General features: G+C 42.9%; 2 protein-coding genes across 2 annotated transcripts in view; one reads left to right on the plus strand and one right to left on the minus strand.

Annotated features, from left to right (window-relative positions):
* Positions 1-2566: 2566 nt before the first annotated feature.
* LOC146653297 (uncharacterized) lies at positions 2567-3193 on the plus strand (the record flags this gene model as incomplete). Its single annotated transcript, XM_085382626.1, has 1 exon — positions 2567-3193. A coding segment is annotated over one exon (627 nt), but the record flags the coding sequence as incomplete, so codon positions are not given.
* A 6-nt stretch (positions 3194-3199) lies between these two features.
* LOC146653298 (uncharacterized) overlaps positions 3200-15255 on the minus strand; it is a 286034-nt gene continuing 273978 nt past the window's right edge. Inside the window, exons 2-6 of the mRNA XM_085383093.1 lie at positions 15234-15255; positions 15075-15143; positions 14916-14978; positions 14633-14799; positions 3200-3652 (exon numbers count right to left, since the gene is read on the minus strand). The exon at positions 15234-15255 is cut by the window's right edge and continues 60 nt beyond it. Of these exons, the coding sequence (XP_085239219.1) occupies positions 3567-3652; positions 14633-14799; positions 14916-14978; positions 15075-15143; positions 15234-15255 (407 nt within the window). The 3' untranslated portion in view covers positions 3200-3566. The remainder of the gene's footprint in view (positions 3653-14632; positions 14800-14915; positions 14979-15074; positions 15144-15233) is intronic.

The raw sequence follows: 15255 nt of genomic DNA on the forward strand, positions 1-15255 counted from the left end.
CTGCTTGAAGATAAGATTGATTTAAATAGCCTCCAAATATCACTGAAAACATTACACAGCAACTCAGCGTGACTCTGTAAAACGAAGTAAAATAATATTAGGGTATTTTTGGCTGAAAGTGGGGCTGAAGATGAATTGAAATGGAAATGATTGGAGAGGATTGATGAATCATTTATGAGCAAGAGATGGGCCCAAAGCAGAGCACAAAGTTAGACTCCATGCCCACCCTCAGCCATCTCCTGCAGCAAGGCGAGGCTGTGAAGCTAAGTGTGTGATTTCTCCATAATTGGGTCCCTCTACTGTCATCTGGTTAACAGCCCCAGTGGGACGTCTCGCTCTGATCATCTAAAGCATCCCAAACTCACTCTCACCTCATTTCACCTTCCCCATCTTCCCCGTCTCCCCTCAAGCCTCTTGTCTTTCTTTTACCACTTACTGCTCGCTGCCATTGTTCCTCCCTTTGCTTCTGACAAGACATTTTGCTTGGTAGAACAAAGAATGACCGAAAATACATTAATGAAGCTTCTTCATATCGTTAGCTTCATAGCATAATTGCCTAAGTCATTTGACTAAGTCAATGACTTAGGCACTTATGCTATGAAGCTAACGATATGTAAAGCTCTGATACCTGAAAGCATTTAGGGTCCTTAAGGCCATGACCCGACTGTACAGGGTGCAGATCCTTCTGTACTGCGCATGAAATACTGTGCAGTTCTAATCTTCTAAACACACTTTTCCAATGCAGACTACTGGCTATTGCTGAGTATATTGTAGGAAGAACCCCCCTCGGGGCCAAGCAGTTACCATCAGTTTCATTTCTAAACCTGAATTGTTCTTGTTCGGAGGTCTGCATGGCTGATCTCACGGTCGAAGAAGCTTTCTATGATTTACGAATTTTAACTTCATCTAATATTACTGAGCAAAAGTGACAAACAGGTTTGTTGAATAAATTATGAGGTGATATAAAACACCGTGTGTGGCGTTAGGAACATCTTTACGTTAATGCAGTGAACACAGACATCACGTTTCTGTCATGTTTTCTATATCGTTTGATTCTACACGTGGTTGGCAAAATGGCCAGCACGCTGGAACCTATTATACTGTGCAATGATGTTGCCAACATTACAGGAACGAACAACATGGTTCTTATTGGAACAGAGACCAACTGGCTCTGAGTTCTCTGGCATGTTGGGAGTTGCAGCCAAAACTGGACCTATTAAAGAGACACAATGAACGAGCTTAGGTGCACATTTGAAGGGATTTCACTGGGGCTGAATGAGGCATCCTTCTATCCTGTTTTCTTTTGTAGTGGTTTTGTAGAGTCACAGTCTGAAGAATCAGCTCTATGTGCTGTTTATCACACCAGTCACTGTACACTGTGGGGCTGGCCTCTGTAGTGGGGTTAAACAACCACCGCAGGTGTGGATCTGAGCAAAAACATGGAGTGAAACTGCACATTTTAAGTTGGCCCTCAGGGTCAGAAAATGTTTAAAAACCAAAGAATAAATGTACAGATGGAAAAAAGCAGCAATGCAGATAAATGAATAATAAAATCTACATGTGAATAGAGATCGTCTAGCTTTGTGCTTCCAGCTTGCTCCGATGGACCCAAGGTGGCCAAAGAAAAAGAGATGAGCAGCTGATGAGCAGTCTTACTGTATTCGTTCACTTCACTGTGCCTCTCGTATCTCTCTCAGTGGTGTGGAGACTCTTTAACCTTTCTGTTCTTCCTGCTGGAGGCTCAGCACTTTTGAACCTGACCTTCTGCCCACATACAGCCGTTGGACAGCTCTGGCGCCATGGGGCAGTGGGTTGACCTGCATATTCTCAGCGTGCATGTCTCAGGACTTCATCTTTAACTTCGACATGTATTTTTCTCAGAATCAGCGAGCTGTTCTTCACCCTCCAGTGTGGAAGCTCTGTCTTTCCACGCTGGGCTTTCATTTTTTTTATTAATTAATTATTATTATTATGTGTGTTATTAAGAGGAGAGTGAAAACACAATGGCAGTAGTGATTGGTATTGTGATCAAGATTTAATTCACCTGAGCAGTAGCAGTGTTACCATGGCAGTAGTAATACGATGGCACCTGTCCAATATGGCGGCCAACCAAACCGGTTTGACAACCGGTTTGACCGGTTTCGTGCGTGTGCGCATGCGCGTTCAGTAATTCGATGGCACTAGTCCAAGATGGCGGCCAACCAAACGGTTTGACAACCGATTTGACCAGTTTCGTGTGTGTGTGCGCATGCGCGTTCAGGTGTTCTTACCCTCTGGGCGGGAACGACTCCTCCTAGTGGGATGTGCTAGGTTGTATGGGTATAAAAGTGATCCTTTCACATTCTAAGAGCATCACCGCCACGGTCTGAGGAGCACCGACACATCGCGCTAAGGATCCCCGACGCATCGACCTAGAGCACCGACACATCGCGCTCGCTAAGGATCCCCGACGCATCGACCTATGGAGCTCGGAATGACACCCAGCCAGGACATCGCCCATGCCACAGGCACTCTAGGTATGTCTTCAGGAGTATGCAGTCGGGGTCCTCAACGTAAAAAGCAACGCTGTGGAAACGCCGCAGATGGAACTGTATTTAAGTTAGAATATCGAGGCGTCGAAGGGTATGTGTATGCCATTAAATATACCGAAGGGACAGTTGTGCTTAGTGTAGATTGTGGTGAGGGATTGTTTTGGGGGGAAGCCCAAGTCATGTCTACTAAAAACTGGAAGCTCTTCCGCACCGTAGTGTGTGCGGACCTGGACAATGTGGGTTTCCCAGAGCTGCTGTATGTTTCCCAGTGGAACAGTGCATCAGGCCCTGAGCTTTACAGGGTTGAGGCTGATCGTTTCAATCGCAACCCCGACGACTTTATTTTTCTCAGTGTATGTGATGACAGGGATAGTCTTATTGCTTCCAGAGGGCTTGAAAACTGGAGGTTAAATCCATACCCTCTAAACCTCGAAGAGCGCACAAGATGGTTTAAGGACTTGTTTTTTATACAGTGGTGCGACTGGAGAGGTTTGTCGCGTCTGTTTAGCCAGATTGATGACGCGATCAAGAGGGACAGACTCAACACTGCGTACGAGAGTATTAGAAAGCGCCTTGTTTTTGACGATCTGGCGAGTTGTCCGAAGACTGGTTTGCCTGGTACCCTGTGTAAACCTAAAATCATAAGACCTTCCGACAGCTAAACAATAAACTGGTAGGTTTAATGTGCGGGTGTGTGGGGTTGAGTGTGTATCTATGTGACAAATTAAGAGCTTGTGGTTTTCATTTTACAGAGAATGACACGCCCTCGTGGGACCTGTTGGAGTCACCATCAACAGAGCTGCTAATCCCGACCCCCCAGACTCCACCACCCTCACCACAATGCTCGCAGGACCCCCTCATATCAGACCTGTGGGATGAAACTGTAATCGACATCAAACTCGCAACTCTCCACCTGTTAATGTTGGCTTTGAATGAGTTTATACAAGAGACATGTTACGGATGCCAAACAGGCCACCCCAGTCAGGTGCAACACAGCTGCTTGCAGGAATTGTCTGAGTATTTCTTCGACACCTACTATGATGATGTGATGATAAGGCTCCAGACTGACCGATTCATCCCTGCCATCCGGCTGTTTGTACGCTCATCCACTGCAGATGGGTCTGGAACACAAATCCGCAGAGTTGCAGAACACATCATGTGTGAACTGAGATCAGAGCGATATATAGTATGCGCCATTAATGACAACATTGGGCACCTGCTAGATGCAAGTACTTGCGCCCGCCGTGTTAAACCAGCCATGCTCCGCATGACTGGAAACTACTGGGCTGGGTTACATCTGGTTTAATGTGGGGTGTCCAAGTATCCATTGTCTGTGATTGTGTCTTTGTGAAAATTAAATAAAAAGACTTGTTAACATCAACATCATAGTCATTTGTGGTTTGTAAATCATGGAAAGCACATTGCATAAAATATATCATGATCCAGCCCATCCTGCGGGGTTAGCCAGTTTAAATAAGCTACGTATAGCGGCAGGGGAGGCATCAGGTGTAACACCTCCACTATCTCAGGTCAAACATTATTTAGAACAAGACGACACCTACACACTCCATAAACCTGCGAGGATCCATTTCCCCAGAAATAGAGTATTGGTGACAGGGGTCGACAAACAGTTTCAAGCCGATCTGGTTGACATGTGTGAATATGTGACAGATAATGATAATGTGAGATATCTGCTAACATGTATAGATGTATTCTCAAAATACGCATGGGTTAGATGCCTAACAAACAAGACAGGGTCTGTTGTATCAGCTGCTTTTGAGGATATACTTAGTGAGGGTAGGATCCCTGTGAAACTACAAACAGATGAAGGCAAAGAGTTTTATAATGCAACCTTTAAACAGCTAATGAAGCGATATAATATCAAGCATTTCTCAACAGCTAGCGAGGTTAAATGCAGTATTGTCGAGAGATTCAATCGTAGCTTCAAGGGTAGAATGTGGAAGTACTTAACATCAGCCAACTCCCGGAGATATGTAGATATCATACCAGATCTCACACAAGCATATAACAATGCTTATCACAGATCTATCCAAATGGCTCCGGCAGAGGTGAATAAGGATAATGAGAAGTCGGTCTTCAACGCGCTGTACAAAACGAGGCCTCAGAGGGAACTGCGCTTTAAATTTAATATCGGTGACACTGTACGAATATCAAAACTGAGAGGAAAGTTTCGAAAAGGATACGAGCAGACCTACACCGATGAGATTTTCACAGTCAAGGAACGTATAGGGAGACAGCCCCCAGTGTACAGACTAGTGGATCTAGCAGGAGAGGTATTGAAAGGGTCATTTTATGAGCCTGAGATACAACGTGTGGTTGTTGATGAAAACAAAACATTTAAAATTGAAAACATATTGGCTAGAAAAAAAGTGGGTCGGAAAAAGCAGGTGCTAGTGAAATGGCTAGGATGGCCCAACAGCTTTAATTCGTGGATTCCAGAAAAAGACATCGTTGAGGCGTAATTAACTCAGATGACGCAGCTCTACACACATTCATTCAACACTGAGCATAGACTGAGAAAGCATGAATAAAAAGAACAACAATGCAGGCTTCTATGTAAGCCTCTTCTCGAATGCTTCATCACATGTTTACCCGGGTAATAAGATATCTAATTTTAGAACAAAGCTAGCAAAACCTATTGTTTTGGATCAGCCATATGAGGTCGCTGTTATAGAGATACAGTACCCACGCATATGGCGGACTTTTCCACAATCAGATTCGGAAGTGGAAATTCATGACCCCGTCAAAGACGGAACCATAGCCGTAACCATGATCGAACTGTCTGTGGGCCATTATGCATCTGTGGAACAGATAATAAAAGAATTTAATTTTAAATGTCAACAGCACCAAGCCACTGGAGACATTAAAATGCAGTACAACGCCGTTAGTAACCATGCCTGTGTTATGGGGCCTAGGGGGACTATTCTCACATTTAGAGGGAGACTGGCGGAAATCCTAGGATTCAAAACAGGAGAACCGTTTGCACTTCATTATAAAAACACATATGCCCCGCACCCCGCAGACATATACGGGGGAAAATATAACATCTTTATTTATGCAGATATCGTTGATTACCAGCTTGTGGGTGACGCCCACGCGAGGCTATTAAGAGCTATAAATATTACAGACGATGACCGCCGGTTGCCTATTCTACAATTTGACAGCCCACACTACACACCTGTGTCAAAGACATTAATCGACGACATAGAAACTGATTTGAAAGACGATCGAAATCAACACATACCCTTTTTATACGGCAAAGTGTTTGTCAAGTTACACTTCCGACCGATAACACAGCATTTTTGAAAAAAAAGGATGGCCGTCTACAACTCTGATGACTCAAAATATGTAAAATACTACTTATCACAGGCTGGTGGAGAGCTCGGAGGGTATGTTGGGACCAGTACACAATATGGGACAGGTCTGGGTGGGTTGTTCTGTAGCTTGTTTAGATTTGCAGTACCGCTGTTTAAAAAAGGAGTCAGCATAGTCAAACCACACCTAAAAACAGCCGCATCGGGCATAGTGTCTGATGTCATAACCAACATAACCAGACCCTCAACCACTAAGCAGGACGGTAACGGCTTGTATGTGTATACGCCCAAACCATCTAAGACCCCACCCCCAGGGCAGCCGTTGTCTAAAAAGCGTAAAACCACAAAACCTAGCAGGAGAGCCACCAAACGGACACCGTCACGCAGAGTGAAAAGACCCAGAACCAGTCGTTCAAAAACTGCAGCGCTTGACATATTCTAAATGGCACTGTTACACAGTCATTCTGGAGAATGTGTAAAAACAGAGCTCGATCTTTTTACTGTCCCATACACACAGACTAGCATTGAGAAAAGTACATTTATTGAAATCCCACCTGTATCTGCAATCACTGATGGAGGGCCGACATCTCATCGTCGGGTGAAGATTACCTGGATCTAAATGACTCATATATCGACACACGGGTGAGAATCACAAACGCTGATGGCTCAAACCTGGCTAGGGACGCTAATGTAGGATTTATTAATTATCCTGGATGCAGCATATTTAGTCAAGTCGATATTAATTTGGGAGACCGGCTCATTAGTCAATCATCCAATACATATCCATACAGAGGTGTGATAGAATGTCTTATCAATTATAATAAGGACACTTTAGACACACAGTTCAGCACCGGGTTATTCTGTAAGGATACAGCATCACACATGAATGACACATCTATAGAAGGAGAGAACCAGGGTCTGATGACCAGAGGTGGCTACACAGCAAATAGTAGTATTGTTGAATTGATTGCACCAGTACATGCAGACCTGTTTTTTCAAGAAAAACTGTTACTTAATGGAATCGACCTGTCGCTGAAATTTGTGCGCTCTAAAGACGAATTTGCTCTCATGACAGCGGATGCCAATGCATACAGAGTTAAAATTGTCTCAGCCAGTCTCTTTGTCAAGAAAGTTAGTGTATCACCTAGCGTCAGACTTGCACACAGCAAGGCATTGCACCATGCAAACGCAAAATACACGGTAGACAGAGTATCTTTAAAGACCTTCTCCATACCTGCAGGGGCTAGAATATCAACAAATGACAATTTATTTATGGGTAGGATACCTAAATTTGTCATCATTGCATTCATAGACAATGAAGCATACACAGGCTCCTACCAGCGTAATCCATTTCATTTTGAAAACTGCGATATAGAATTTATGTCTTTATATGCTGATAGTCAGGCTTATCCTGCTAAACCATTCCAGCCAAATTTCCAGAGAAAACACTATATCAGAGAATTTTACCAGCTGATACAAACCACAGGAAGACATTTAAAGGACAGATCGTTGGCCATAACACGTGACGACTTTGGTAACGGCTACACTTTATTCTGTTTCAATCTGGAAGCTGACGAAGGACATTCAGGGAATGTGTCGTTAATTAAAACTGGGAACGTGAGATTGGAAACCCGTTTCAGAAATCCACTACCCCGTACAGTGAACCTCTTGTGTTATTCTGTATTTGATTCAGTCATTGAAATATCTAACATGAGACAGGTGCTCTTGGACTACTATTGAGACAAAAACGGTCATGAACACTATAGAACTATCAGCCGCGGTCGGCAGCATTATCAATAAAAACACACATTTCCTAGGCGTGTTAGCCTATGATCAGCTAACCACTGAACGGCTTCAAAGACTCCCTGCTATGTGTATTGTAAACACACACCCTTCTACGATGCCAGGGGAACATTGGCTTGCTGTTTATATTTCGAGAGACAGACGCGGTTATTTTTTTGATAGTTTTGGTCACTCGTTAGACAGTTTTCCCCCAGCAATAAAGATGTTTCTTCTAAAAAACTGCTCCACTGTTTTATATTCAGGAAAACAAGTGCAGAACGACTTCTCCATCACATGCGGTCAACATTGTGTATTTTTTTTATATCATATGCAAAATGGTGTATCTTATGCCCGCCTGCTTAACATGTATGGGTCTGATTTAATTTGTAATGATGCTATGGTGTGTCGATTTGTCAACAACACACAACCTGTTGCTGTATGCAGTGATTATGTGTGTGTGCAATGTGGATACTGATATGTACTAATGAGAATAATAATAAAAACAACATGAGAGCATGATTTAATCGAGTCAATGGTATTTATTATCAAATCTCATATATATATATATATATATATATATAGATTCATAACATACTTTGTTTAAACATAAATAAAAGAAATCAAACATTAACCAGTAATAAAAGACATAAAATATTTAACAGTAATAAAAGAAAATAAAACAAAACAATTTAGCAGCAATAAGTGAAAAAAAAACATAACAGTTGAAAAACACCAAACAGCAAATATTTTTAGCAGAAAAACAATTTCTGCAATAAGAAAAAAAAAACTGAATTCAAAAATCCAACCACTCTACAGGACCCCCCTTTAATTTGTTTTTTTTATTCTTTATTTTTTTTAGTGTACTATGTCGCAGCGGTCCACCAGGGGTGTTCTTTTTTGGTGTGTGTTTTAAAAAACCGCAGTCTTCAGACAGTGTGTAATCGGTTTTATACATGGCGACGGTCTTACGTATGCCTGTGTTAGATATGGCTGATAACGGTATGTTTAAATCTGAGAAAGCTTTTAAAAACTCTGTCCAGCCGATAGGTCTCAAACCCTCAGAAGGTGTGTGTGTGGTTGTGACGGCTTTAATTAGATCATAAATGTGTGAACCAGGGATGGTTTGTTTATCAACAACAATTTCGCCTTTGTCATTGTAAGAGATCAAGTGTGGCGAACGGTTCACCGCTGATAGAATAAGTTCTGCATTCCTCCTACTCCTTTTAGGTATGTGTGTTAAAACATTCTCCGCAACAAGATCCCGCACCCCGGCATCACCATGAACAGGCAATGTGTCCGCCGACTGGGGTCGCACATCCCTGTTAAATTGTTCAGGTAATGATAAAGACAATACATTCTTTTCACGGGCACCTTGTCTCACAAGGGTGAGGTATCTTTGGAGAATATCGCTGTATTTTTTAGCCTTCTCATACACATCTATGTCAGAATCTTGTAACACTTGTAACATCTCCTTGTCCAACTCGTTCTGAGACTGTTGTCTGATGATGCCTGTTTGCTGCTGCTGCTGCTGTTGCTTTATTAAGTCCAACTGGTGTTGGGGTACCAAAAACATCTTTTGCACATGTTCCATTTTCACCTGTTTGCTATCAGACTGGTTATGAAAGGGATTGCAGCCCCTAATAACGGCAGTAAAAACCCTCCAGATTGGTTGATTGTCTTTCTCTTTTTCAAAGATTTTATTTTTTTGTCTGCAATCAGTCTGATTATTGTTTTTTTCTTTTTTAGCTGTTTGTACTGCTGATTGGTCAGTGGAATGTTACCATGCAATACATTAAAGGCTATCTCACACAATGCATTGATAAAATCTAAGTTTGAATTACTAATAATAACTCTGCGTAGAGTAGGAGGAGCCCTGTATATCATCTCCAACAGAGACAGATTCCTCCGCATGCGTGATGACATCCTCTCACCTCTTTGCTGATTTTTGTTTTGGAATGTAAACAACCGGATGGTCTGACAGTAAATTTGTTCTGAGTCTTAAATAGTCCGGGGTCTTAGCTTTATAGTCTATTAAAAGATACCCGTATGTTGTCGATGTGGCATCATTAAACGCTTCTATAAAATATTTAGTATTACCCGGAAACATTTGCCTGGCTAAAAGCATAACCTGATATTTATCTCTCGGATTTTTAAACAATATTAGGTAATTAGTGTTCAAGGAAATGGTTCTACTGGATTTTCCCTGAATAAACAAATTCTGAACTAGATATATACAACTCAAATTCCTATGATGCACATACTTTGTGAACACATTTTGTACTTCTAAATTGTTAGCTGCATCGTTCATTACATCGTCTATAATTAACAAATTGTTCTTTTCTGCAGGCAGAAGGGTGTCATCAGCAAGAGATTCGGGTATACCGTTAACAAAGTTTATGTTTCTTATCTTAAGAAGCTGGTCATATAGTGGCTGCCAGCATGAGTATATATACACAATGTTATCAATGCTGCATGATATAATCCTGGAAGAGTTTTCAATTATGTTTTTAACAAAAAAAGTCTTGCCACAGTTACTGGGACCGCTGACCACCATGCTGAACGGATGCTGCAACCGGGCGTCAAACCGCTGTTCTAATTTAAAATCCATAAGGAAGGGTTGTGAAGTCTGGGAGCACACGGCGCTTATTGTAAACAACTTTGACTTTTTTCACAATGGTTTCATTCTTCAAATGAAGCTTCTTTTTATCGCGTCTGATGCTATCAGACACGGCAACTAGGTGTGCGTCTGATGTCTGATTGGCTACAAACTTGCGGACTAAACCTTTCAAGGAGTCGTGGGTGACAACTTTCGAGTTTAATGCATTCAGTGTGACGCCTTTACATTTGACCTGGGTCTTGCCCAGCGATGTGTGATACGCGTAACATTTTGGCCCACCGGAAACAAATTCCGCTATGTAATCCTCCACACCATCCTCTCCACAATCTAATTCACTTGTGAGATCCCCCAGAAACGGACCTAGAGGAGGCATCCACTCGCCAGGGCGTGCCGTGAAAATGACACTGTCCGTGTCACAATACAGCACGCGCTGCTGCAAGTTGTCTAGCAAATCATACAGCATGAGTCTGGCGTGTGCAGTGGTCATGGCCCCGACAAAGACATTAACGTCCTTCACACGGGAAGCTCTACCATCAGCGTGGCGCCACTGCACCATTGCGACGTCGTCAGAGATGAAACAAAACTGACGCACGTCGTACTGGTCGCTAAACATTAGCTGGCTAAATCTGGAAGGGTCTGTAATGAGCTCAGATGATGCCATGTTTGACCTCATGCTGAAACGACCCCATAACGAGTTTAACAACAGCTTGTTACAGTTACGAACAGCTTTATTTACACAAATCTTGGATGGGTCTAGCATTATTCCCTCCTTCTCATAATACTCGTCTATGTACTTCTGCTGTTCGTCAGGTGTGTTCACATGTTCAGGATACCCCGAGGCCTCCTGTTTGAGTTTTAGGAAGGCTTTCACATAGTCTTTAAACAATGTGTCGGTCTTATTGGGGAAATGCCACACCTCATCAACAGCAAGAACCCTGTATCCCTTCTCAACAGCTTTTTCAAGCTCAAATGAGACCCATGTGCCTTTCAACACCCGCTCACTGTCACTGTGCCCGCATGCAGTATGCTGGTTCTGGTCTTCAGCACACATGCTGCAGAGTGGAAACATCAGTTTTCCATGGCATCTGTAGGGTAGGATGGGGTGAAAAAGACCCTTAGGTGGGAGCACTGTGCATTTAACAAAGCCAAAATAATTTTCTAGCTTGTCAAAGTTGGTGTAAATGACTTGAGGGTGTCCTACAGGATAGTCTTTTTTAGACTGCACTGTGGGATAGAGACTGGTGAAGTCGTAGTAAAATATTTTTTCATCACAAGCAGTCTTGTGGTACAGCTTTAGAGCATTTGTGCGACCGCCAAAAAGGGCGTCTCGGGGATTCAGGCGTTCTGGCTTTCTGTACGTATGCATGAAAGCCACAACTGCAGGGTCTGTCTGCTTCAAGGCAGCCCATTCACACTCCCACATCACTATTACGCTCACACTGTGTTGTGATCTCAGTGCATCAACTTTGTCACAAAACATGCGATGCAGCAGTCCATAGGATGCTTTGCTGACAGGATTAACTTCACTCTCGGGGTAGCATTTAACACAACTGTGGTGAAAACATCCTGCAAATTCATAAGCTGTATTACTTGTGGGGTCAAAACCGTCCACAAAATACGGTCCAACCCTCTGTTCGCCTCCTCTGAGAGCATGTTTTACCACTTTGTTGGTGGTGTGGGACACATATTGAAGCCATTCAATAGAGACGTTAGAAAACGTCTCGTTCTGCTCAACGTATGCCCCTTCATACGTGAGAGCGAGCGCGTCTCTAGGCAGAAACAGCGTTTTATACACACCCATACTAAATGCAGCCAGGGTGGTATACATGAATGGATCAACTTGAGTACAACCCAGTAGCGTGTCACGATAAATGATGCATGCTTTACGCAGGACATCAACATCGTTAACACAGTAACGCCTGAGTTCAGCCTGAAAATCAAAGGGATTCTGTGAGGCAACCTGGTACCATTCCATGAATCGCACCTTATCGCTTTCAGACATGTGCTCATAGCCGTAGAAGGAGGGGTCTGGGTACGGGCCCACATAACGCTCATTATCCCTCGTATTAAACCTGTGTGGGAAATGGCCCTTCTGCAGGTCTTGAAAACCTAAAGCAGAGGGTATTTTGGCAAGGCCCATGGGCAAAAAGCTGAACGAATCAATCCACCGCTGGTCATAGTCCCTGTCATGCATTAAAATCACACGGCTGCCGCTCATTATGACACTAGGTGTTATGCTCTGTCTGACAAAGTACTCGAGGAGTATGTAGTTATCAAAGCCAGATGCATTATGTGCTATGAAAGTGTACCCACGAAACCTTGGGCGTCTGTAATGCTGCACAAACGCCTCCACACACTTTAATGTATTAAATGTGAACTTATTGCCCTTCAGATCAGACGCACACACAAAGTTAGCCTCGTGTTTACCGTTGTGGTACCGCGTCTCAAAATCATATAAAATGTATTTATCGTTAGGCTTCTGTTTTTCAACAGGCTGTATGAAACACTGATGGTCGGAGTCTCCTGCTAATTTAGGTTCGCGGCAGTGCTCGCATCTAGGCTGCGCACATTTGTGTGGCAATTTCTTGGATTCTCTATATGTGGTGCCACAGTGCATGCAATGTTTCATATTATCACAGGGGATCATGTTGTGTTTTAATTCAGGTAATTTGTGTTGTTGGTAACAGTGTTGTGATTTGCAGATGCGGTTACAGTCGCTGCATTTCACTGTGGGTCCCCTGTGATGTTGACAGAGTGTGTAACATGTGTTACATCTATGTTTACAGCTCTGCTGTAATGGTGTATTATATATACTGTAACAGAAATTACACACATAGGATCCCCCCAAAAAAGCGGTCGGGTTTAAAATCAGGTGGTAATGTTGATTATGGAGATACATCATCAACGTGTTAGGGTTTGGCTCTTCATGTGTGTAAAAACATTCCAGGCGTTTACGCCCTTCTGTGTGGTAATAGATTACAATCTTAATGTTGAAGTGCTTCTCAAATTTACCGACATCAGAGAATGATACTTGCTGTGTGTCGCATAGCCCTACTTCAGCATGCATCTGTTTAGCTGTAGCAAGTTTTTCATGCTCAGAGGATGATGAGTTTAATGAATGTGCTATGCATAGGGAGAAGCACAAATTGTTGTTTGTGTTGTTTGGTGTGTATAAATGTCTGCCTTTCTTTGAGAGAATCTCATCATAAGGTATGTGCGCCAGTCTTAAGCGAGACCCGCCACTACTGTTCTGAGCTACCGTGACAATAAACTCTAATTCATCATCACCGATAGATTCATCATTACTCTGCATAACTTGTGCAATTTGATCGAGAAACAGCTCCGGATCATACCGATCATCAGCGTTTAAAACAGCCTGAACATCTGAAGCCAGCGAGGGGCCACGCAGGACCACGTTTAGAACACTGCCCTGTTGGGATCCCGCCACAGCTCTGTCTATCACATTGGCTAAGCACTCGCGCACTCGCGCCGGCACTTGTTCTGGATGATCGAGACTTATACCCCTAAAATCAAGGCGTTCACGCAATTCGCGAGCATTAAAATTAGGTATCTCTCTAATGTGTGACTGAGAGCGGCTGCCGGACCCAGACTGCACAACGGGCTCAATAACAACTGCAGTAGCTGCAGCAGAGGTGACCCGGCTAGATTGTGCATCAGACGCAAAATCACCAGCAGCACAAGCTATATGGTTAGCATCAGTAACAGCAACGGCCCGAGCAACACCTGCTGTACTATCACTATTATTAGCAACAATAGCCCCATCAGCAATAGCAGACGTAGGAACAGTCTGACAAGGATGTGTATCGGAAGAGGCTGATGCAGGCACCCTATTAAGTCTAGCTATAATATCGTCTAATTTTTTATCTGTTTCTTCAGCCCACTGCATAAAAGTCTCTAAGTCAAAACATCTAACAGGAGTGGAGGTTCCGTTATTATGTTTAAATAATTTATTTGGAGGGTCCATGGTCTGGATTTTAAAAGTCAGGGACTTGAAATTTTGCTGCAGATGTTGTCTAATGTACTACACACTTTGTTTATGAGTTTGGTAAACTGTTGCCTTTGTACCTGTGCTTCTTGGTGGTATTGATTGAGTCTAGCTTCAATCAAACATAATTTATCAGCTATTGAGGCTATATGACTTTGTTCAGCAGGCTGAGCGTCTGGAAGCTTTATGTAAGCATCATACGCCGCTGATATTTGAGAGTCTGTTATGCCGCCTTCTTCGAAATCTATGTGTGAATCAACGCTATTTCTGACACATTCTGGGGTGGTGGGTATATGAACTAGATCAAAATCTGACATGCTGTACTCAAAAACATCAGAGAAATCGCGACGTAGCCACTCACTCGGAGGTGTTGCAGGTTCGCTGATGAAGATCGGTTCTGACTCTCCACTGCTGCACAAAGCTCCAGGTTTTTGTTGTTCTGGGAGGTCGATACTGCTTAAACATTCCAAAAACGTCTGGAATCGTACGGTGTCCTGATCATTATGAGGAGGGGTGCTGTTCTGCAGTCTGTGAAGATAGATAGACATGTGTTAAAACATTTTATACATGTACCCATTTCAAACTGAATAACCGTGTCTCCCTCTCTATCTCTTTTTATCTAATTTATATATGCCTATGCTTACCTTGTAGTGTGCGTTATTCGGGATGGTCCTGCTCCTCCACACACACGGTTCTCTGGCGTGGCTCTGTATGTGTAAAACGGTCAGTTTAGAACATTTGTAATTGTTTAAACCCCTTTAAAAAAAAAAAATACACAACTATACATCGCGTTGTATACACACCTGATGTAAGGTAGGGCTCTGTGGTCGCGGGGTCTGAATGTTTTCCTGCTCAGTTTGTTAACCCTGGAACTAATCAAACAAAAACGTTATTACATAATTTAAAACAATCGCTAGTTTAAAACATACATACGTTTAAAAATCCAGTAATGCTGTACACACCTTGTGCCTGTTAGAGAACTAG

This window comes from Rhamphochromis longiceps, linkage group LG15, assembly GCF_057381845.1.
Source record: "Rhamphochromis longiceps isolate RC_006_pf linkage group LG15, R_longiceps_female_GT1.1, whole genome shotgun sequence".
Classification (NCBI taxonomy): Eukaryota; Metazoa; Chordata; class Actinopteri; order Cichliformes; family Cichlidae; genus Rhamphochromis; species Rhamphochromis longiceps.